We start from the raw sequence: 23,701 nt of genomic DNA on the forward strand, positions 1-23,701 counted from the left end.
CCAGGCTGGAGTGCAGTGGCACAATCTCATCTCATTGCAACCTCTGCCTCCCAGGCTCAAGCAATCCTCGCAGCCTCACCCTCCCCAAGTAGCTGGGACTACAGGCACACACCACCACTCCTGGCTAATTTTTGTATTTTTTGTAGAGATGGGGTTTTGCCATGTTGCCCAAGCTGGTCTCAGACTCATGACCTCAAGCTATGTGCCTTCCTCAGCCTCCCAAAAATGCTGGGATTATAGGCGTGAGCCACCGCGCCTGGCCAAATTTGTAAATTTCATATATGAGAAGACCACTTAGTCTTCTAGAACTGAATGTCTATGGTTTTTTAAAATTCAAGGCAGTGTAATATTATTAGATATTGTATACGATGTGCACAGGAGTTCTGTTGTTAGGAGCTGATAGAATATAAATAAAAGAATACCTAGATATGGGAGAAATTCCTGTTGCTTATTGGCAGGATATTTGGGAGGTACCAAATAAAACCGGCTTCTTCATTTCCTGGGGTGAGTACTTATTTTGAATTTGGTGTCGAAAATCTTTAATGCATTAAGGGTATGTTTGAGGTAATGATAAGAAATAGTAACGAGTAAGTGGGGTGGGGGGTATGAACAGTTAGGGTACTACTAAGAAATTTGTGTGAAAAATAGGTTTGGAGTAATGACTTGAAAACTAGGTTGAAGATCTTAGAGCATGTACTCTTATCAGGATGCTGTAGGTTTTTATCATAAAGTGACATCATCAAAAATGGACTTTGAAAGGAAAAATACAATTGATGTGTATAAAAATGGATTGGTGAATCTTAAAGTCAGCTGATTAAGAAAAAAATTTTTAACCAGATTGAAATGATAAGCAGCACCCCTGCCCTTCTAAAAGGGCAAAGATGCTAGAGAAAACCCAGTGGCTGTGCAGGATGTGATAAGGACTCAATTATAAAGAATCAGATGGGCTAGTGATCAATTATTGTTACGAACAGTTAGAAATACGTAAACAAATAATGGAAGTGTAAAGGCTGGCAGTAGTGAGACAGTATTGAAACACTGAACTCTTGAACGTTTTGAATATCATGCATGGGTGCTGAGATAGTTATGTATAACTGGACCAAACAAGAATTTGATCTTAGTGATTTTGGTGTGTAAGATAGCTTCTTAAATTACATGCCTTTTTTTTTTTTTTTGAGACGGTTTCGCTCTGGCGCCCAGGCTGGACTGCGGTGGTGCAATCTCTGCTCACTGCAACCTCTGTATTCCGGGTTCAAGCGATTCTCCTGCCTCAGCCTCCTGAGTAGCTGGGATTACAGGTGCACGCCACCGCGCCCAGCTAATTTTTTTTTGTATTTTTAGTAGAGGTGGGATTTCACCATGTTGGTCAGGCTGGTCTAGACATTGTTCTAGGCACCAGGTAGCTAGCATGTAAATTAATTTTATGGCTCTTGGATTGGAGATGGGGCTGGGGATTCAAATAAATAACGCATGATATGCTATGTAATAGGAAGTTCAATGAAAAAAAGTAAAGCTAGGACAGTAGGGACAGAAAGTGAAAGAGGAATGTTCTAACCCAATTTGCCCTCCAGGATTTGACTGTTTTACTGCTCTCTGTCCTTGTAGTCCTTTTCAACCTTTAATACCTCTGTATAGCTTTGCACTGACGGTGTATCCTTGGGACCATCTCTACCCTGTGGCCTGGATTGTATATATAGTACTACTCTGCATAGATTTTGCATATAATAATAGCATGATGCTGGTAGTGGATTTTGTTTTTCTGAACTCTACTAATGTGTATTTTACAACTATCTATACATTTTTCTTTTTTAAAAGGACACTGTCAAGTACTTTTAAACTGTTAATTGTAATTTAAAAAATTTCCTGCATGTATTTATTTTTATTTCTATTGACTGCTCTTTGATTTTCTTTCTTGGAACGGAATGTAAGTTAAAAATGTTTTTTATTTATTGAAAATGATAAGGCTCTAGGAATAATAACTGCTGTTTATTAATACTATTGTTTGTGAAATAGTGGATTTATGTCAAATATATATATATATATATATATATATATATATATATATATATATTTTTTTTTTTTTTTTTTTTTTTTTTTTTTTTTTTGAGACAGAGTGTTGCTGTGTCACCCAGGCTGGAGTGCAGTAGTGTGATCTTGGTTCACTGCAACCTCCGCCTCCCAGGTTCAAGCGATTCTCCTGCCTCAGCCTCCTGAGTAGCTGGGATTACAGGTGCCCGCCACCACGCCTGGCTAATTTTTGTATTTTTAGTAGAGACAGGGTTTCACCACGTTGGCCAGGCTGGTCTCAAACTCCTGACCTCGTGATCCGCCCTCCTCGACCATCCAAAGTGCTGGGATTACAGGCATGAGCCACGACGCCCAACCTTATGTCAAATATTTTAAATAAAAATTTTAAAATCTTAAAATAATGTATAATTTAGATTTATTACCTAACATTGTGGCTTTTTAAAGTTCATACCATCAGTGGTTTAAGAATTGATTTATTTTTACATAGAAGTATATATGACCGAATGCAAAAACTAGAGATTTAACATTCAATGTTATTGTGTTAATAATGCTATAATGAATTTCAGTCTATTTCAGTGGCTTAAAATGTAAGTTTGCTAGCAATTTAAACCTGCTTGTTAATGTAACTGAAAATTTTGTTGGTAGTTTCAGTGTTCTGACATTGATGAGTGCATATGACACTAGATCATATAATTAAGTTTTAAACTAAGCTGCTGAAGAATAAATACACACATTTTTCTCATGTTTTCTAGTCTCTTTATCATATAGCCACATACATGAGGTATATGGGTGAGATTTTCCCCTCCCAATTTTAATTTTCTGTCATAACAAGTAGGAATTAGTGGGGGGAAATATTTCTTTATTGACTGAATTTGTAGCTAAAGTAAATTTTATTTGAGGAATAACTTTGTCAAAAATACTTGCTGACCATAGCTGCTTTGTTGTAGGAGGACTGACAAATGGTAGTGGTCGATATATCTCTGCAGCACCTGGAGCAGAAGCAAAATATCGAAGTGCTTCAAGCACTTCCAGTCTATTTAGCTCCAGCAGCCAGCTCTTTCCTCCTTCCCGGCTTCGGTATAATAGGTCTGATATTATGCCTTCTGGCCGCAGTAGATTATTGGAAGATTTCAGAAACAACCGCTTCCCAAACCTTCAACTTAGAGACTTGATTGGACATATAGTTGAGTTTTCTCAAGACCAGCATGGTTCTAGGTAGGTGATTATGATATTTCTCACTTCATTTTTGCTTTGGAAATTGCTGCCTTATAAAAGCTTAAATTTTTCTGGGCTTTAGTCTGCATTAAAGTTGGAAGCTTTTAAGAGCTAAAATTCAATATGGATTATATGTTTTTTCTTTCATGTTAGGATAAATTATAAAAATACAGGTTTTAATTTTTTATAGTTTTCCAGTTTTTTACAGTGAGAATATTGTTATGATGAGAATATAGCAGGGCCCCCTCCATTGGGTTATTTTGATTACATCAGCTCTGTATTACATTTGTGGGCTTAAGTGACCCTCATGGTGTGTTTAAAAAATATAGCAAACAATGTTAAATGCCTTTGTGTTGCATTATAGGTTGGTATTCAGTGTGACTTGGCTTAGATTGAAACATTTCACATTTGTTATAGGAAAATTTGGTGCCTTTTTACATTAAAACGAATGTAATACATGAGAGATACATCTGAATTAACATTGTAAAGATAGCTTAGAAAGGAAAATAGAATTGTAACACATTTGATAAATTTAAGATATTTTCTCCCTTTATAGCTTTAAGGTAAACCTCAAGTTTTTAAGTCATTTTAGATTAGATGGTGTACAAATTTTGTCTCCCTATATAGTCATGCATCACTTAATGACGGGGATACATTCTAGAAAATACGTTGTTGTGTGAACATCAAAGAGTGTACCTATGCAAACCTAGATGGCATAGCCTACTACACACCTACTCTGTATATTGCGCCTAGGCTGCAAATCTGTACAGCATGTCACTGTACTGAATACTGTAGGCATTTGTAACAATGGTATTTGTATACCTACGCATAATAAACAATAGAAAAGATACAGTTAAACTATAGTATAAAAGATTAAAAAATCATATGCGTGTGTAGGGGACTTAACGTGAATGGAGCTTGCAGGACTGGAAGTTGCTCCGGGTGAGTGAGTGAGTTGTGAGTATATGCGAAGGCATAGGACATTACTGTACACTCCTCTAGACTTTATAAACACTGTACACTTCAACTACACTGAATTTATTTAAAACTTTTTTCTTCAATAATAAATTAACCTTAATGTAACTTCTCCCCACTTTGAGACAGGGTTTTACTCTGTTATCCAGGCTGGAATACAGTAGCATGATCATCACTCACTGCAACCTCAACCTCCTGGGCTCAAGCAGTCCTCCCACCTAAGCCTCCCGACTAGCTGGGACTACAGGCACGCACCATCACACCTGGCTAATTACTTAAAATTTTTTTGTAGAGACAGGGTCTCACTATGTTGCCCAGGCTGAGTTTACTGTAACATTTGAGCTTTTTAATTTTTTTTAACTTACTGACTTGTAATAACACTTAGCTTAGAACAGAAACACATTGTACAGCTGTACGAAAATATTTCCTTTGTATGCTTATTCTATGAGACTTTTTCTGTTTACAGATTTTTTAAACTTTTTGTTAAGAACTAAGACACAAATACACACATTAGCCTATACAGTGTAAAGATCATCAGTTTCACTTTGTTCTAACTCCGTGTCTTCTTCCACTAGGAGATCTTTAGCAGCAACACCTATGGAGCTGTCCTCTCCTATGATAACAGTGCTTTTTCTGGAATACCTTCTGAAATCTACCTGAGGGTGTTTTACTTTTTTTTTTTTAAACAAGTGGAATACACTCTAAAATAACAATAAAAAGTATACTAAATACACAAACCAGTAACTCAGTTGTTTATTATCAGATACTCATCGTACACAATTATATGTACTACACTTTTTTTTTTTTTTGGAGACGGAGTCTCACTCTGTCGCTTAGGCTGGAGTGCAATGGCATGATCTCGGCTCACTGCAACCTCCGCCTCCTGGGTTCAAGTGATTCTCCTGCCTCAGCCTCCTGAGTAGCTGGGCTTACAGGCGTCTGCCACCGTGCCCAACTAATTTTTATATTTTTGGTAGAGACAGGGTTTCACCATGTTGGCCAGGCTGGTCTCGAACTCCTGACCTCAGGTGATCCACCCACCTCGGCCTCCCAGAGTGCTGAGATTACATGCGTGAGCCACTGCACCCGGCCATACTATACTTTTATAAACTGACAGTGCAGTAGGTTTACATCATCATGAACACCTGAGTAACGTATTGCACTATGATGTTATGACAGTTCCTACCCAATAGGAATTTATCTCCATTATAATCTTATGGGACCACCATTGTATATGTGGCTTGTTGTCAATTGAAATGTGGTTAAGCAGTGCATGACTGTAGTTGGCAGTTCCTTCAGAGTAACAAATGAGCCTTGTGTCACCCAGAATGGCTTTCTTGCTTAGGAATTCATTCATGTTGGATGAATTTTACTTCTAAGGGTTTCCTTTATTATGTTCTAAAAGTTAGATGTTTAGTAATACATTGTATATTATGAAAAATAAATGAACAAGCAGCAAAATTTACGTAATTTTCTTATTGATTATAATGTAACCAACCTAAGAAAGATTAAACATCTTTATATCCAGGTTTTTTGTCACTCTATCTTTAGATAAGGTGTTATAAAGAAATGCTACGTAACTTTTGTCCTTTTTGCTGTAAGTTAGCTGTCTACTATATAAAGTATGTTAATATTTATGGAAATAACTTGCAGTGCATATATGTGGAAGGGTAGGGTGTAATACTCAAGTGTATTAAAAAACATATTGTCATATTAAAAATGTTCCCTATGTAGATTCATACAGCAAAAGCTAGAGAGAGCTACTCCAGCTGAGCGACAGATGGTATTTAATGAAATTCTGCAAGCAGCCTATCAATTAATGACTGATGTTTTTGGCAACTATGTTATACAGAAGTTTTTTGAGGTAAGGATTCATGCATATTTGTATATCCGCCCATCCAGCTATTGTATACTTGATGCTAAGAAAAGCTCTGAAAGTTGGGTAAAGTCATTTTCATATAAAAAAAGATAATAAGCCAGGGATAAGATATTTACAAATTATATATGCAGTAAACATTTTATCCAGGATATATTGTAATGAACTCCTAAAAAGTCAACAACAAAAAGACAACCCAAATGACAAATGGACAAAGGACTTGCATAGACATTTCTCTATGTAAAATAATACAAAAGGCCAAATAGGCCATGAAAAGATGCTCAACATCCTTACTAATCAGGGAATGCAGATCAATCTCACAATGAGATACCATTTTATACCTACTAAGATGGCTGTAATCGGAAAACATAAAATCGGAAAATAACAAATGTGGATGAGGATATGGAGAAATTAGAGCCCTCATAAATTGCTGGTGGAAATGTAAAATGGTGTAGCTGCTATGGAAAACAGTTTGGCAATTTCTCAAAATTAAATATTGAATCACCACACAATCCAGCAATTGTACTCCTAGGGGTACAATTGAAAGCAAATGAACTGAAAGCAGGAACTTGAACACCAGTATATATTGCACCATTATTCACGATAGCCAAAAGGCAGAAACAGCCCAAGTGTCCGTCAACAGATGAGTAGATAAATACAAGTGGTATATGTATACATTATAGAATATTATTCAGCCATAAAAAGGAATGACGTTCTGATACATACTACAACATGGATGGACCTTGAAAATACTAACTTAAGTGAAACAAGCCACACACAAAAGGACAAACATTGATAGTGATCTACCAGTATGAAATGTCTAGAATAACTAATAGTGGCATAAAGTAGATTAGGGCTTACTGGGCCTAGAGGAAGAAGGGTTTAGAAAGTTACCATTTAATGGATACAGCATTTGTGTTTGAGGCCACGGAAAAGATTTGGAAACAAATAGTGATGGTGGTTGCACAACAGTGTGAATATAATTAATGCTACTCAATCACCTAGCTAAAAATGGTTCAAATGGCAGTTTGTCACAAAAAAAATTTTAACATGAACCACTTTAAATGAAAATTTGCTATTAATCCTGATTCATATTTGAAAATATAAAGCATTGGTAGTCAATCTTTGGTAAAGTAGTTAATGAATAACACTATAGTCTATGGATTTATAGATGTGTGTTATTTTACAGTTTAGCCAATTTTTAAATTTATAAGCATCTGTGTTGTAGCTTAATGACTTTAACAGTTTTTTTCCTCAATCATATCAGAATGTAGTTTGATGATTATCTGGGTGAAGAGTTTTGGTGGTCAACGTATGGCTAAGAAAGTTATATATTAAAGATGAAGGGTTTTGTAAAGATGTTCACTTTAAAAGAGTGTTTCTTTAAAAGGTAGTTAACATATTAGTAACAAGGAAATTTTAGTAAGACTTAACCCAAAGAAGTAATAAAAAATTATTATTGCAAACATTTCCCAGTCTATCTTAATTAGCTTCTACCTTAAAGCCCCTGCCCTACATAGTTACTGATAGAATGAATAGACTGCAAACACTGCCTTACTCAAGTTCAACAAAGCAATATTAAGGTCACTTGTTATTAATGTTATATCTTTTCTGTCAGTTTGGGAGTCTGGATCAAAAATTAGCCCTGGCTACTCGTATTCGTGGTCATGTTCTACCCTTAGCCTTGCAGATGTATGGCTGCCGCGTTATTCAGAAAGCATTAGAATCTATTTCTTCTGACCAGCAGGTAATTGTAAGTTAAGACAAAATTTTTGTATTATTTTATTCAATTTTTAAATTATTACATGTTTTTAATCTTACAGTAATCTTGAAGTGAAAAGACTTAAATATTTCCACAACTAGACTAAAATGTTGTTACTGTGTCCTAAATAGCACACTACTAATTAGAAGTCACAAAGTAGATAATTTCTAAATGAAGATATTTTAGCACCTATGTGGCAAGCAGAATGTTAAATGATGAGTGTTTTTATTACTACTTGCTTACTTGATTTTCTGCAATGTGAGAATGCATGTTACTATTTTCCAGTGTTTATTTTGATGGTGTCTAATGTTTCTATTATAAGAAGAAAATTTTTGGAACCAATAGCATTACTATATGTCAGTTTTATTTACATATATGAAAATGTTTTTTTAAAAATATAGCCCAGCAGAAAAGTAACTTAAGAATCCTCTTTAAAAATTTATAATTTTTTGAGAAAAACAAGAACACATAAATTAAATGAGAAATATTCTGTGTTATTGGATGGAAAGTCTAAATATTTCACATTAATAAAGGAATTGTTGATCAAAATAATGCTTAAAATCATTTGAAATAGACAAGAATATTGAGAGTAGGGGATGAAGATAAATGCTGATCCACTAGATTTTTAAAATACACTGTGAAGCAACACTAATTAGTGGGGTTATTGTATATAAGATTAAACAGACTTTTAATAAGAAATTTATAGCCCCAAATCAATACTGTTTTCTGACTACATGATTTATGTATTACAATGAAAGCATAAGACTGAAGGAAATAATTATTTCTTAAAAGGTAATGGTAGTTTAAGTTTGGAAAGAGATTATCTTTGACTCATACAATAAAAGAAAATTTCAATAAATAGTAATATATGGATGGATGACTATATATGTGTATATATTCATCACTGCATTAAAATCTGTGAGAAAATACTATTATTCCTCCAGAGGAAATTCTGAGTTTTACAGTAATTTTAATGTGTGTCACAATGGAGAAATATAAACACATTTAATTATTTAAAAGCTTAGAAACTTCTCTGCCACAAGTTTCTAACTGGTATAGATATTTTTAAAATGTCTTTGATATTTAAAAATAAAAGCATTAGCAGTAAGTCTTTGTTGAAACAGTTAATGAATAACAGTATTGTTTGGATTTCTTTTTTTTTTTTTTTTTTGAGACGGAGTCTTGCTGTGTCGCCCAGGCTGGAGTGCAGTGGCACAATCTTGGCTCACTGCAACCTCTGCCTCCCGGGTTCAAATGATTCTCCTGCCTCAGCCTCTGAAGTAGCTGGGATTACAGACATGCGCCACCACGTCTGGCTAGTTTTTTGTATTTTTGGTAGTAATCGGAGCCATGTCGCCCGGGCTGGTCTCAAACTCCTGAGCTCAGGTGATCCACCAGCCTCAGGCTCCCAAAGTGCTGGGATTACAGGTGTGAGCCATCGCACCTGGCTATAAGCACTTTATTGTAAGAGCATTTTATAAAAGAACAAAGATACCTGACATTAATTCTTCCCTTAGGGAATTATTGAGATAATATGTAAAAATCATAGCCCATAAGTAGTCATCAACTTCTTAGCCTTTTCTATGTACTTGATAAACTCACTCAGCCATTAAAAATAATTCCTTTGGTGGTGGAGGTGGTACTAAGTAAGGCAAAAGTGTGGAATTCTGAATTAGTCATGTTAGTTACGGCCCGATAAATATTAGCGGATGATTTACACAGTGAAGACAGTTTAAATACAGCAAGTTCAGCATCACTACGTTGTTTCAACGTATATCATTTACATTATAATCCTGCAGTGTGTTTTAGTAATTTTCACTTTTCAATGGTTTCTGCTAATTATACTACAAGAGAAAAAAATTTAAACCCTTGACAAACAGGAAATAATATTTTTGAATATATTTTTGTTCCCATCTCAGTATTTTTAATACTGAGATAAATATACTGAGATTTTTAATATTCTTAATTTTTAATACTGAGATAAAATATACTAGTATTTTCTCGTTTGAGGTAATAATTTAAATGACGTCCTGTCTTTTGCAGAGTGAAATGGTAAAGGAGCTGGATGGTCATGTGCTCAAATGTGTGAAAGATCAGAATGGAAACCATGTTGTACAAAAATGTATCGAATGTGTTCAGCCACAGTCACTACAGTTCATCATTGATGCTTTCAAGGGACAAGTATGTTTGAGTTTTGGCTTATAATTTGTTAGCAGGGCATTATTTTAGAATTTTGAATATCAACATGTTTTTCATAAGTCACTAGATAATACCCAGCACTTGTATACAAAAATAGGATACAGAACAGTAAATGTACATTAATTTCTTCCTCTTTCATAGTCGGTAGATAGCTTCATTTTTCTAAAGCTGCAAAACAAATAGTTTAATCACATTACTTTAAGAAGTAAAGGTAATCACTGTTAGAATTGTTTTTTATTTATACCCAACGATGTTTTCAGGTTTACTCAGAGAAGGGAAGGAGGTTTGGAGAAAGACGTAAGACTGTATAATAAGACAGAAAACACATAGCAATTTGTAACTAATACATAGTAATTAATATTTCTTAATGCTGAACTACCCTTTCTCTTTTCACCCATTCATTCCCATTGTTACATAACCTCAGGTTCAGGTAAAGTTCTGGTTAGGTTCCTTTTGATCAAAATATCTTCAGCTCCTAAATGGAGTGCTCCCTGTCCCCACTCTCCAGTCTTTGCTAACATGGTGGTAGTCATATTAAATGTGAGTTAATCACCCTTCTATTTCAAACTGCTTTTAGGTGTTGTCAAAAAAAAAAAACAAAAAACCAGTCTGCTTCATAGAACTGTTCAAAAATGTCAGAGAATACAAATTTTAATTCTTCTAATTGTCCTCAGGTATTTGTGCTTTCAACTCATCCTTATGGCTGCAGAGTAATTCAGCGCATCCTAGAGCATTGCACTGCAGAACAGACCTTACCTATCTTAGAAGAACTCCACCAACATACAGAGCAGTTGGTACAGGTATAAATTCCCTAATAATTTGAAATGTTTATATATTTTTGGAAATTGTTTTAATTTTTAAAAGAAATACAATTTGTTACTAAACACACTATAGAAAGAGTGAGACAAAAGCCTGTTGTATTCTCCTAACTATCCTACTGGACTTTTAGATGAAATGATTAACATGTCTTTAAAGAATATCATTCTTAAGGAATGACTTAGGGAAAGTAATTTTTAAATATCTGTCTTAGGATCAGTATGGCAATTACGTTATTCAGCATGTACTGGAACACGGTCGACCTGAAGACAAGAGCAAAATTGTTTCCGAAATCAGGGGAAAGGTTTTAGCCCTGAGTCAACACAAATTTGCCAGGTATTGTAATACTTTGTAATTTTAAGGGTCAATTCTTTCAACTCATTGACTTTTATTAGTTATCACAGAAATACGTGTAGCATGTAGCATTAAACTGTAGTCTTTTTTTTTTTTTGGTATCATTAAAATGCACCTATGGAACATTGCTTTTGTTTTTTAAAAAAATCTACATAACAAATTTGTTTTGCCCATATATGTTCATTTATGAAATCTGTATTTGGAAAATAATTACTCCCGACACTGGAAATGCAGATTTATTTAGTACATGTTTCTTGAAAGCCTCACAGCTTTAATGATCTGGTTTCCTTTTTTTGAAGTACAATTTTAAGAGACCTGTAATTAAACTTGTGGATGTCAAAATGATGTAGGTTGTTCCAAGATACCAATTTCTGTTATAAAAGTAATTGGCTGGGTACAGTGTCTCACACGTGTAATCCCAGCCAGCACTTTGGGAGATCGAGGCAGGAGGATCAGTCGAGCCCAGGAATTCGAGATCAGCCTGGACAACATAGAGGGAGATCCTTTCTCTACAAAAAATTATCCAGGCGTGGTGGGGCATGCCTGTAGTCTCAGCTATGGGGGAGGCTGAGGTGGGAGAATCACTTCAGCAAGGGAGGTCAAGGCTGCAGTGAGCGGTGATAGCATCACTGCACTCCAGCCCGGGTGACAGAACAAGACCCTGTCTCAAAAAAAAAAAGAACAAAATAAAATAAAAGTAATCATAAGACAAGAGAATCCCATCCTGACTTCTGTTTTATTGTTCATTGGAGAAGATTCTTTCTATAAGTCAAGGAAATTTTGCTGTGAAGAAAAAAATAACAAATCTTTGTTTATCTGCTTTAATTTTTAGCAATGTAGTAGAAAAGTGTGTTACTCATGCCTCCCGTGCTGAGAGAGCTTTACTGATTGACGAGGTTTGCTGCCAGAATGATGGTCCTCACAGTGCCTTATACACCATGATGAAGGACCAGTATGCCAATTACGTGGTTCAAAAGATGATTGATATGGCTGAACCTGCTCAGAGAAAGATAATCATGCACAAGGTAATACAGCATATAACACTCAGATAACTGTTTGTCTTTGTGTTTAGGCTACACATTTAACCTCCTTGGGCTTTCATTTCCTCCCGTATGTTATAACTGGAGGAAAAATTAAAATCGATGGATATCCTTTGGCAGATATATTGGTATGGTTTCCATTTTTATGCTTAAGGTTATCACGGCCAGGCACGGTGGCTTTTGCCCATAATTCCAGCAGATTGGGAGGCTGAGGTGACAAGATCACTTGAGGCCAGGAGTTCGAGACCAGCCTGAGCAATGTGGCAAGACCTTCCCTCTACAAAAAAAAAAAAAACAACAACAATTAGACAAGCATCATGGTGCAACCCTTTAGTCCCAGCTACTTGGGAGGCTGTGGTGGGAGACCGCTTGAGCCCAGGAGTTCAAGACCAGTCTGGACAACATAGACCCCCATCTCTACAAAAAATTTAAAAATTAGCTGGGTATGACAATACATGCCTGTGGTCCCAGCTACTCAGGCAGCTGAGATGGGAGGATCGCCTGAGTCCCAGAGATTGAGGCTACAGTGGGCTGTGTTCATGCCAGTGCACTCCAGTCTGGGCAGCAGAGCAAGACCCTGTCTCAAAAAATAAATCAGTCATTCAAAAGAAATTCTTAAGGAATCATATTCATTTCTCATCTGTTACTTATGTTTTACATTGTTCTTTTTGCCTTCATCTTATTTAACTGTACAGTTGCCCCTCAGTAACTGGGGGATTGGTTGCAGGACCCACCCACTCCTGTGCCAAAATTCACAGATGCTCAAGTCCCTTATATAAAATAGCGTATAGTATTTGCATATAACCTAAACATATCCTCCCATATACTCATCTCAAGATTACTTATGATACCTAATACAATGTAAGTGCTATGTAAATAGTCATACTGTAATGATAAGTAAAAAATCTGTTTAATACAAACTTTGTCATTTTTAAAAATAGTTTTGATCAGTGGTTGAATCCACATATGCAGATGGCAAACTACATTTAATTTACCATAATACATGGGTTGAACATTGATTTTAACCTAATACATTTTTCTAAGTAGAATTTTGTGTTTATGTTGTGGGGAGGTAGTACTAACTCATAAAATTCCCTTTAAGCTGTTTCCTCTCTGTATCCTCCTCCTAGAATCTAATAATCCTTTAAGAAATTAGTAATTGCAGCAGGAAAACTTATAAAGAAAACTGAAAGAACACTGAAAAAAACACTTATTTTGAATACTCTTGATCTTAATGAATTCATTTACAAAACATGAATTACATAACCCCTTTGGTCCTCTCCTCATACAGAGAGAAAAATGATATCTTAGGATTCCTTCCATCTGTAAAAGTGTTTTGGCCTTCTGATTTTTAAAATTCATTCTTCAACTTGATGTAAGTTTTCCTTTCTTTTTCTTTCAAGACAGGGCCTCTGTTGCACAGGCTGGAGTGCAGTGGTGTAATCTCGGCTAACTCTAGCCTCAACTTCCTGGCTCAAGCCATCCTCCCACTTTAGTCTCCTTAGTAGCTGAGACTACAGGCATGCATGCTTATAGTTTTGTTTATGTTTTGTAGAGATGCGGTCTCGCTATGTTGCCCAGTCTGATCCCAAACTCCTGGGCTCAGGTGATCCTCCCACCTTACCCTCCCAAAGTACTGGCCTCTAAGTGTCTACCTATCTTTTAATTCAGTGTTTCTGCTGTAAACTAATGAATATAAAAAATTGCAATCATTTTTAACAGCTACATTAGTTATTTAACTGGTATCATATTTATTATATTTGGATCCTCCCTAATTGTTTAATTGTTATAAGTAGTGCTTTGTACAAAAGTCTTTTTGTAATTTTTTTGGTGGAATAAATTCCTGGATGTGGAATTACTGGGTAACTTTCTTGCTATGTTTGGGGCCTCTGCCTGTTTCCACGTGACATAGTTAGATGTAGTGTTTTATTCATTGAACAATTTCGAGAACAGATGTTTGGAGGGATTGAGCAGATCACAACTGCTTTTGCAAAAAGTAGCTTTCTTTGGATTTAAATTTTTTTTAATTGCAGTTATTCCTCTAAATTACCCAGAATTGGGGGTGCTTTTTTAAGAAATCAGAAACTAAAATGACTTAGATTTTCTAAGCAGATTATTTGTTTTTCAGATTCGACCTCACATTACTACTTTGCGCAAATACACATACGGGAAGCATATACTGGCCAAGTTGGAAAAGTATTATTTGAAGAATAGCCCGGACCTAGGACCTATTGGAGGACCACCAAATGGAATGCTGTAAATTACAGGAGCAAGAGAAAGAAGATAATTTAACCATGTGAGAAGAATTTTTTTGTGTGTGAATTATCAAAACACAACTCAACTATGAATCTTCAATTTTTTTTTAAAGCAAAACTATTTATTGACTTTATTCATCCATTTGTAAATTTTTTAAGGTTCTTGTGTATATTTGGGGGGTGGGGGATGAATTATAAATTATATTCAGCCCTGAGTGGAGACCTATCAGATTGGATTGCTGGCAAAGCACAGAATGCCTGTATATGATGTAACTGTATCAAAAATAAAAAGCTGTCACATATTTTGTAAATTTTTACCTTGTAAAGTCACAAAAATAGTTTTTAAAGGAAAAAGTACAGTATTCTTTTAATAAACTGGCTCACAGTCTGGTAGGTCTACAACCCCATAGCACAACAGGTTTATAGAGATGTATATAGAATTATAGTCCTTATTTTTTTCCTTTGCGTGAAACCTTTTATAACAGATTAACAATCAACTGCATAAATATTATTAATATTTTAAAAAGAGTTAAGTTGTATTTTGATAATTCACAAACTATCATGCAAATAACGAGCAAGTAGACAAGAATAAAGTGGTTTGAGATGAAAAGAACCTAACATTATTTACAGTAGATGTGGTTTTAATACAATTACTGCCCTAAAATGTCTCTGGCAATGTACAGAAATATTGTATATACTTACATATGTAATTGTTGTAAGAGTTAAATACAAAATCATGGTGACACTTCCAATTAAGTGCACTAAATGAAAAGTTAAGTCACTTATTAACTTTTCAGTTTGGTTTGCAATGAGAAAGAGTGGAAATTTGTATTTTGTTTTGCTTATAGAATTACAGACATGTTGAGGAAGTGTTGAGCTTTATTTTGCTTTTTCATAGAGGCAGAAAGTAGGAACCAGATAGAGATGAAAAGGGGCCACTGAAAAGTGAATTTGATAGCTCAGCATTTAAGCATGATTACATATTCAGATAGCTCTTTTTGCTTTCTATAAATATATGCATTGTGTGTGTAGTAATAGATGTAAGTTTACACTTTGAAAGGAAATCTTGTTTCAATGTTTATTATAAAAGCCTTGCTAATTTAGTAGTGATGCTTTCCTTGGTTGTACAGGTGTACATTTGTAAACCTTCATGCTGTAAATGGAATTTGTTTTATCTCTTTGGGATACATTTGCATTTTAGTGTACATTTACGTCCCTGCCCTTTGACCTGGCAATATAGTGTTGTATAATGTAAATTTATTTCTCCAAATCGAGAGTGATTTTTTAAAAATTTTTTATCTTTATATGGTTTCAGAAGTATGAACCAGCTTTCTTTTTATTATTGTGAGATCATTTTGTTTTATAACATAGTTGTTGACTGTTAATATGGACATGCTAGAATTTGGATCACTTTCAATTGAAGTCAGGGTATTGTGCATAATAGAAAGTATTGGACTGAGATATTTGGTTACCATGGAGGCCAATGCTTTTTTCATCTTATTAAATGTGATGTGACTTTTTTCTTTGTACAGAAGAGTACTGTATTTTTGAATAGCCTACTCCCAAGTAAGAGCAAATCTGTATGATAACATTTTTTCCTCTGGACATAAGACATAACAGTAACACGATGTACATTTACAAGCGGCCTTATGTACATTTCCCAACAATCTTTTTAAGGCAAAATTGTGACCATATGTGTATAATTAAAATCGTTTTTAATCCTTTGCCTATGAAAATATTTTGGAAAAAAACTTGCTGTGTATATTCAGTTTCTGAAAGATAAAGAAAGTGCTTTGTATTTTGTTGAAGTCAGTATTTTGTATAAACATTTATGTTGACCCACTTATGTTTAGTGCTGAAAACTAAAATGAACATGCTATTCTGTCAGCTGAATATGGAAGAGATCTTTTTTTACTAGAGATCTGCAGAAGAAACGCAATCTTCTGAGCACAATATGGAATCTAAAGGTTTTATCACTTAGTTGTTCATATTATGAACCTAAAAATAATGGCATAAAGTTTGGGGATGCCAGGCATACTTTTTCATGTTTGGTGTTGAGTTATTTTACTTTTCTAACCCAACATTCCTTGGTGAGACCATTAAATCCAAACACTTGTCACCGTTCCTTCTCATAGTCACTCTGGGTCATCAGCATGTCCCAGTCACTGCAGCAACGCCTTGTGTTTGTTTGTTTCATTTTTTTTAAACCCACACAAAGCCGCTGTCTCACTTTTTCCTACTTTACCAACCTCAGAGTATTTCGGCCCGTGTCGAACTTTTGTTCTCAGTATCAGCCCATGGTTTCAGGATCAAAGCTGTCATGTTGGAGATTGGTAATGGCTTTCCTGTCTTTGTACAGTTGAATTCCTAGTCTTCCTTCATCCTTGCTCTCTGTTGGCACAGGCATTATCTCTGCAATTTTAGAAAATGACAAGCAGAGAATATTACATTGAGAAACTAAACCCTCTTCCTGGGGTCCTGATACTCATTCCCATTTGTCCCAGTGCTGACAACCCAATCTTCCCAATACTTTCAGGCCTGCTCTACAAAAGTACCTGTTCTTGTAGAAATTTTACAGTCTGCCATTTTGGGTGCCCACCCCAATTTTTACCTTTTAGTAAGTTGGCATGAAATTTTGGTAAAATCTGAAAATCACATTTCAGAATAAAACAATTGGGCAAAACTACCTAGGCTTTATTCTTGAGTGTCTCCTTTTGATAGGGATTGTTTCTGGACCAGTTTGTCTAAGTCCTGGCTCTTATTGGTTCATATGAAATAATGTTAACTTCACTTCTTTGTATATTATGTATAAATTAGAAAATGAAAAATGTGTGAATAACATTGTATGAAATAAACCTGGTCTTGTGTTTTTCTCTAGATAAAATACCCCTCTGTACCTCAGTTATAACTTAAGATTGATTGCCCATTCAGGTTTACTCTGATGTAAGGAAAACAAATACATTTTTAACACACGGGTGCTGTTCTGGAGCCACTGATTCCTCTGATGGTATTAATTCCATCCTTTGATTAGTATTTAGGACCTATAACTGCATACTTCATAGGATAAAACTTTTAGCCCGTTTTCACATGAACTCGAGGAGGCAGTGTTGTCTAAAGGTAAACAATTTAAGTTCAGATGTGGATTTAAAGTTTACCTTATTTACACACCTTGTGAACTTTTCTAAACCTTGAGCCCTTAGTCTGTATCAAGGGATAATTCTACTTAACTCATTAGTTTTAACAGTGGAGAATATACAAAAAGATGGCTAGAACCTATTTTTTTCTTTTTAAGAGATGGATTCTTGCCATGTTGGTCAGGTTGGTCTTGAACTTCTGGCCTCAAGTGGTCTTTTTACTTTGGCCTCCCAAAGTGCTGGGATTACAGGCATGAGCCACTATGCCTGGCCAAGAACCTAATTCTTTTTTTTTTTTTTTTTTTTTGAGACGGAGTCTCGCATTGTCGCCCAGGCTGGAGTGTGATGGCGCCATCTCGGCTCACTGCAACTTCTACCTCCCAGCTTCAAGTGATTCTTCTGCCTCAGCCTCCCGAGTGGCTGGGACTACAGGTGCACACCACCACACCCGGCTGATACTTGTATTTTTAGTAGAGATGGAGTTTCACCATATTGGCCAGGCTGGTCTCGAGCTCCTGACCTCGTAATCTGCCCGCCGTGGCCTCCGAAAGTGCTGGGATTATTGGCGTGAACCACCACACCCAGCCTGGAACCTAATTCTTAATGAATTGCTTGTTAATACCATTTCTGTTTTTCCCATTCTTTCTACAGCTATAAAAAGAAAAAAAGCCAGAACAATTTGATAGACTCCAAAATGGAAACCTACATAAAGCTAAGTGGGAAAAAGAAATGTCATCATACACATTGTATTTCCTGAAATTTAATTTTGTCTTGGTTTGGGTCTCTTCTGAGCAACCCTTTTGGATTATTGACATACTACCTCACATTGTATTGAAATTTAAAAGGTCTTAACAAGGAAATAACCACATCTTCGCACCCTGGCTTGCCAACCTAAGGAAAGCAGTTTCCTAAATTCACCTGGGACTAGATGCCCTCGATGACACTTTCTCTGGAAGATTTTAAAGCAGCAGGGGACAAAGAAACCCCTAAAGGAGCCATATTCACTGTCCATCTTCCCTACCTCACTTAAAAGTACCTAGCTTAACATGCCTGGTAGAATTGCCTGGTAGAAATTAGAAAATTTGTCTATGAACAGGAAGCTGAGCAGGAAAAGAGTGCTGAGGCTTCAGGGCTCACCCCTAGGAGGCTGTTCTAAGCGCTGCGCTGCAGAGGGAAGGAGTGGGGCCAGGACTGGGCTGGACCTTTGTTACTTGTAGGGTCCTATCCTGACTTTCCCACAGAACCTTGTGGCTGAGGAGTATGTTGTTTTTATTTTTATTTTTTGACAAGATCTGGCTCTCACCTAGGCTGGAGTGCAGTGGTGCCATCACTGCTCACTGCAGCCTCAACCTCCCAGGTTCAAGCAAGTTTCCCATCTCAGCCTCCAAAGTAGCTGGGACCACAGGCTCATGCTACAATGCCTGGCTACTTTTTTTATTTTTTGTAGAGATGGGGTCTGTATGTCGTCCAGGCTGATCTCAAACTCCTGCTCAAGCAATCCACCTGCCTCGGCCTCCCAAAGTGCTGGGATTACAGGCATGAGCCACCAGACCTGGCCAACTCTTAAGACAATATAGGACAAGACAGCCCAAGATAGCTCCTGTAGGCAGTTTCTCCAGTTTCTGCTATGTTCCATTCACAGAACTTTTTTTTTGAAAAGAGCACAAAAAAATCATAACTGTACGGCTTGTTAATTTTCACAAATAAATACTCATGAATCCAGGATTTAGATCAAGAACCAGAACATTACCAGCACCCAGAAACCTTCCCGCACCCTCTTCCACTGAGTGGCCCTTTCAACCCTTACAAAGCCGGAGAGCTCAAGTTCTGGGCCCTGTGGCCTTGGTGAGCAACACCCTGGACCGATCAGAACGACCCAGTGAGTTGGGAAAACGCTCCTTTTACCGATAAACTTGAAGCAACTCATGACTGTGGCTCTGGCACCACCTCAGCGGAGGCGGAAGTGCCATAGAACTTTTAAAAAATATATTTACCAAGAATTAAAACCAGGTGAAATAGTCTTGTATTTGGTAGTTTAAGGGAAAGCAATTGGCTGGATTAAAATGGATTCAAATGTCAGAGCTCTTTTAGAATTTGTCTAGCAGGTTTTCCAGTTTTTACCGGAAAACCCAACAACAGAAAGATCAACAGAAAGATTGATTCAAACTTTCTTGGGCATCAGAAAGTAATGATTCAGAGTTTGGGCTCTAGAATTAGACTGCCCAGGTGCCAAACACTAGCTTCATATCTAGTAGGTAAGTGGTTTCATCTTTTAAGCCTTAGTTTCCTTGTGTAAGTCAAGGAAATGGTGACCTGCTGAGATTGTAAGGATTAAAGAGAATAGACCTGAAGCGCCCTGGCAAGTACTTGGTACATGTTAGCTACTAAAGCAACTCGTGCGCATCACTTGGTTAAAATAAGTTTTCATTTTTAAAATTCGGTTACATGCAGCCTCAAAACATGGTTTGGAGATCATTTATGTTTCTGCAAATGAGCAAAACTCTTGATTCAAGTTGCAGATAAATCATTAAGTCATGTGTAGATTTGCCCTGATGTATACAAGCTGCCAGGATGGAGAGAAGAGCAAGGAAATCGAAGACATTGTGATGGGAAATCTCGGTATATCTCCCACAAACACATACAAAAGCATATTAGAGACCTAGAAGCTGCTGAGGTTTTGTGGAGGTCAGAGTAGCTCGGGACCATCACCTGATCTCTGCCATTTCTTACCCCATCCCTTGCATGATTTTCACCAGTTTGGAAGCCTCTTGATGCTATGGTTATGCTTCAGTAAAAGAACAGGCCTGCAAATCAGTCAATTCTTTGCTGAGTGTTTGATTTAAAGAGCTACCTCCAGGCCGGGCGCAGTGGCTCACACCTGTAATCCCAGCACTTTGGGAGGCTGAGGTGGGCAGATCACCTGGGGTCAGGAGTTCGAGATCAGCCTGGCCAACATGGTGAAACCCCATCTTTATTAAAAATACAAAAATTAGGCTGAGCGTGGTGGCTCACACCTGTGATCCCAGCACCTTGGGAGGCCAAGGCAGGCGGATCACTTGAGGTCGGGAGTTTGAGACCAACCTGACCAACATGGAGAAATCCTGTCTCTACTAAAAACACACAAAAAAATAGCCAGCCATGGTGGTGCATGCCTGTCCCAGCTACTCAGGAGGCTGAGGCAGGAGACTCACTTAAACCCGGGAGATGGAGGTTGTGGTGGGCTGAGATCGAGCCATTGCACTGCAACCTGGGCAACAAGAGTGAAACTCCATCTCAGAAAAGAAATACAAAAATCAGCTGGGCAAGGTGGCAGGCGCCTGTAATCCGAACTACTCAGGAAGCTGAGGCAGGAGAATCACTTGAACCCGGGAGGCGGAGGTTGCAGTGAGCCAAGATCACACCACTGCACTCCAGCCTGGGCAACAGAGTGTCACACCACTGCACTCCATCTCAAAATAAATAAATAAATAAATAGCTACGTCCAATTATTTATAAATGTCTGCTTTGTTTGAGAGTTGAGCCATAGTTGTAGCCAAGTGAGGAAGAGCCCTCCATAAGGGTCCATCCAACTGATGCATCAAGTTTGAGGGAAGCCACAGTGACACTCCTTAATAAAGCTCTGCCAACTTGGCTTATAGCAAGGAAGGCATTGAACTGAGAAAGATTTGCCTGTTAGCCTTCTAAACCTTTCCCTCTCAACCTCTGCCTGGACAACGAAGTTAGGATGACGGAAGCTTCCTCAAAGCAGTAGGTATTTAGAAATCAGAAACAAGGGTCTCATCCAACTCTACGCAAAGCACACGTTTTCACCTTCATAGTCAGAAGATATGGGATGTTGGCCAATAATTCTTTATGAACATGGCCATCTAGGATCCTGAGGGAAGTCAAAAGCTGCTTGAGAAGATCATGTGTGATTTCCCTCAGCACACATTTTGGTGCCCATGCAGTTGAGCAGAAGCCTTCCACCCAGTTCAGGATCGTATCTTTTTTGTGTAAACAGCATGTAGCTCATGGCCAGAAACAGGTTATGGAAGGAATGCTGAAGAGTGGAGGAAAATCCACCACAAATCATTCCATGACCAAATAGGACCATATGGAGAACATTCAGTCTTATCTTTTGTATTGTTTTGTTTTTTGAGACAGGGTCTCACTCTGTCGTCCAGGCTGGAGTGCGCTGACGTGATCACAGCTCACTGCAGCCTCAACCTCCCAGGCTCAAGCGATCTTCCCACCTCAGCCTCCTGAGTAGCTGGGACAATAGGCATGCACCACCATGCCCAGCTCATTTTTAAATTTCTTGGTAAAGACAGAGTCTTGTCATGTTGCCTGAATTGGTCTCAAACTCCTGGACTCAAGTGATCCTCCTGCCTCAGCATCCCAGAGTGCTGAGATCATAGGCATGAGCCACTGTGTCTGGCTGGTCTTACCTATTTTTTGAGAAGGCATGAGGTCCTAGGCGGGGGGAAAAAAAGTAATTCCTAACTCAAAGCCTTTAAATCTAGACAGGAATCAAGATTTCAAAACTAATCAGTGCCTTGGGCTTGGAAGGGAAAGGTAAAATGAAGAGGATGAGGGGATGGCTTTGGGGGATTGAGAGCAAGGTGGGTGCAGCAGCCAGTGCATTTTCATAGTCTTATTTATTGAGCAACTACTTTGCGTCAGGTTTCATTTTTTGTTTGTTTGTTTTGAGATAGAGTCTTGCTCTGTCACCCAGGCTAGAGTGCAGAGTTCAGTGGCACAATCTCGGCTCACTGCAACCTCCACCTCCCAGGTTCAAGCGATTCTGCTGCCTCAGCCTCCCAAGTAGCTGGGATTATAGGCGTGGCCCACCATGCCCACCTAAGCCTAATTTTTGTATTTTTAGTAGAGACGGGGTTTCACCATGTTGGCCAGGCTGGTCTTGAACTCCTGACCTCAAGTGATCCGCCCACCTTGGCCTCCCAAAGTGCTGAGATTACAGGCATGAGCCACCGTGCCCGGCCTGTGTCAAGTATTCTTGCTGCTGAGGATACAGCCCTCAAGAGGCGCACACCCCAGTGGCGGGAGAAACAGAATGAGATTCTTGATACAAGCAATGCTTCAGTTAACAATAGGGGTCATCACAGATTCTTGAGCAGGGGAGTGACAAGTGCAGTGGTGTGGAGGACCCAGCACAGGCTGGCAGAGCAGCAGTAGAGAGGGACTGGAGGCAGGGGAGGTAGCAGTGCCAGTTACAGAGCTGAGGGGCTCCCCCTGACACGGGCGGAGTCTCATCTCTTTCTTCCTTTATTCCCACCCCTGGCCTTTTATGGCCAGAAGCCTTGGAAAGCCGGGTCACACCTGGTGGGCCCCTTCCTATGGCAGGGATGAGGACAAAAGCACTTGTATGGGCTCGCCCTGGAGAAGAGGAGGGGTGTCTGGGAGGCCTCTTCTGCCCTGCTCCTTCAAAAGTCAGTTCTGGTTTGAGCACTGGAGTCTGGGCTTGGAAGGCACCTGTGAGCAGAGGAGGGAGGGGGTCACCCCCCAGAGTTTGGAAGGGTGACAGCTTCATCTATATTCCATTACCCACCCTCTTCTAGAGTAGGGTAGAAAACTAGAGAAGGGACCTGGAAGACAAAGAGGCAGCTTTGTCACAGGAAGAGGCAGCTGTAGACACAACGGCAGCCACCAGGTGACCTAGAGCCCTCCCCACAGGCCCAAGCCTGGCTCACGCAGCAGGGTGGCAAGGGCCTGGGGGCGGCCTTAGAAAGCTGCAAAACTGGCTGTGCGCGGTGGTGATCCCAGCACTTTGGAAGGCCGAGGCGGAGGCTCGCTTGAGTCCAGGAGTTCGAGGCCAGCCTGGGAAACATGGCGAGATGCCCCTGCCTTCCCTATAAAAAAAATAAAAATAATTTTTTTTAAAAAAGCAACTGACCCGCCTGGGTGACACCCTCAAGCCCCCCCAACCCTTTCCCCACCCGGGCTTCAGTTTGCTCATCGGGGCCTAATCCAGCAGGGCTGTTGCGAAGCTGCCTGGGAGACACCAAGGGGGACCCCCGCCCCGCCCGCCGAGAGCGCCCCCTGGCGGC

The 23,701-nt window shown here is 38.4% G+C and overlaps 1 protein-coding gene and 1 non-coding gene across 31 annotated transcripts in view; both read left to right on the forward strand.

Moving 5' to 3' along the window:
- Positions 1-17,375, forward strand: part of PUM2 (pumilio RNA binding family member 2) — a 102,507-nt gene extending 85,132 nt beyond the window's left edge. For 17 of the 30 annotated variants that reach the window (XM_024927602.5, XM_024927605.5, XM_034952661.4 and 14 more), the window contains 8 exons: positions 2,976-3,243; positions 5,953-6,082; positions 7,713-7,841; positions 9,900-10,037; positions 10,730-10,855; positions 11,086-11,207; positions 12,058-12,250; positions 14,394-17,375. In XM_024927602.5, the coding sequence (XP_024783370.1) occupies positions 2,976-3,243; positions 5,953-6,082; positions 7,713-7,841; positions 9,900-10,037; positions 10,730-10,855; positions 11,086-11,207; positions 12,058-12,250; positions 14,394-14,525 (1,238 nt within the window). In that variant the 3' untranslated portion in view covers positions 14,526-17,375. Of the gene's footprint in view, positions 1-2,975; positions 3,244-5,952; positions 6,083-7,712; positions 7,848-9,899; positions 10,038-10,729; positions 10,856-11,085; positions 11,208-12,057; positions 12,251-14,393 lie in introns of all 30 variants that reach the window. The other 13 variants (XM_008952362.6, XM_034952658.4, XM_034952659.4 and 10 more) reach the window with 1 other exon arrangement.
- Positions 17,376-19,725: 2,350 nt separating this feature from the next.
- LOC112438958 (U7 small nuclear RNA) lies at positions 19,726-19,787 on the forward strand. The gene has a single exon (XR_003027270.1). It is a non-coding gene; the product is annotated as a U7 small nuclear RNA (small nuclear RNA).
- The last annotated feature ends 3,914 nt before the right edge of the window (positions 19,788-23,701 follow it).

The sequence above is a fragment of the Pan paniscus genome, chromosome 12 (genome assembly GCF_029289425.2).
Source record: "Pan paniscus chromosome 12, NHGRI_mPanPan1-v2.0_pri, whole genome shotgun sequence".
Classification (NCBI taxonomy): Eukaryota; Metazoa; Chordata; class Mammalia; order Primates; family Hominidae; genus Pan; species Pan paniscus.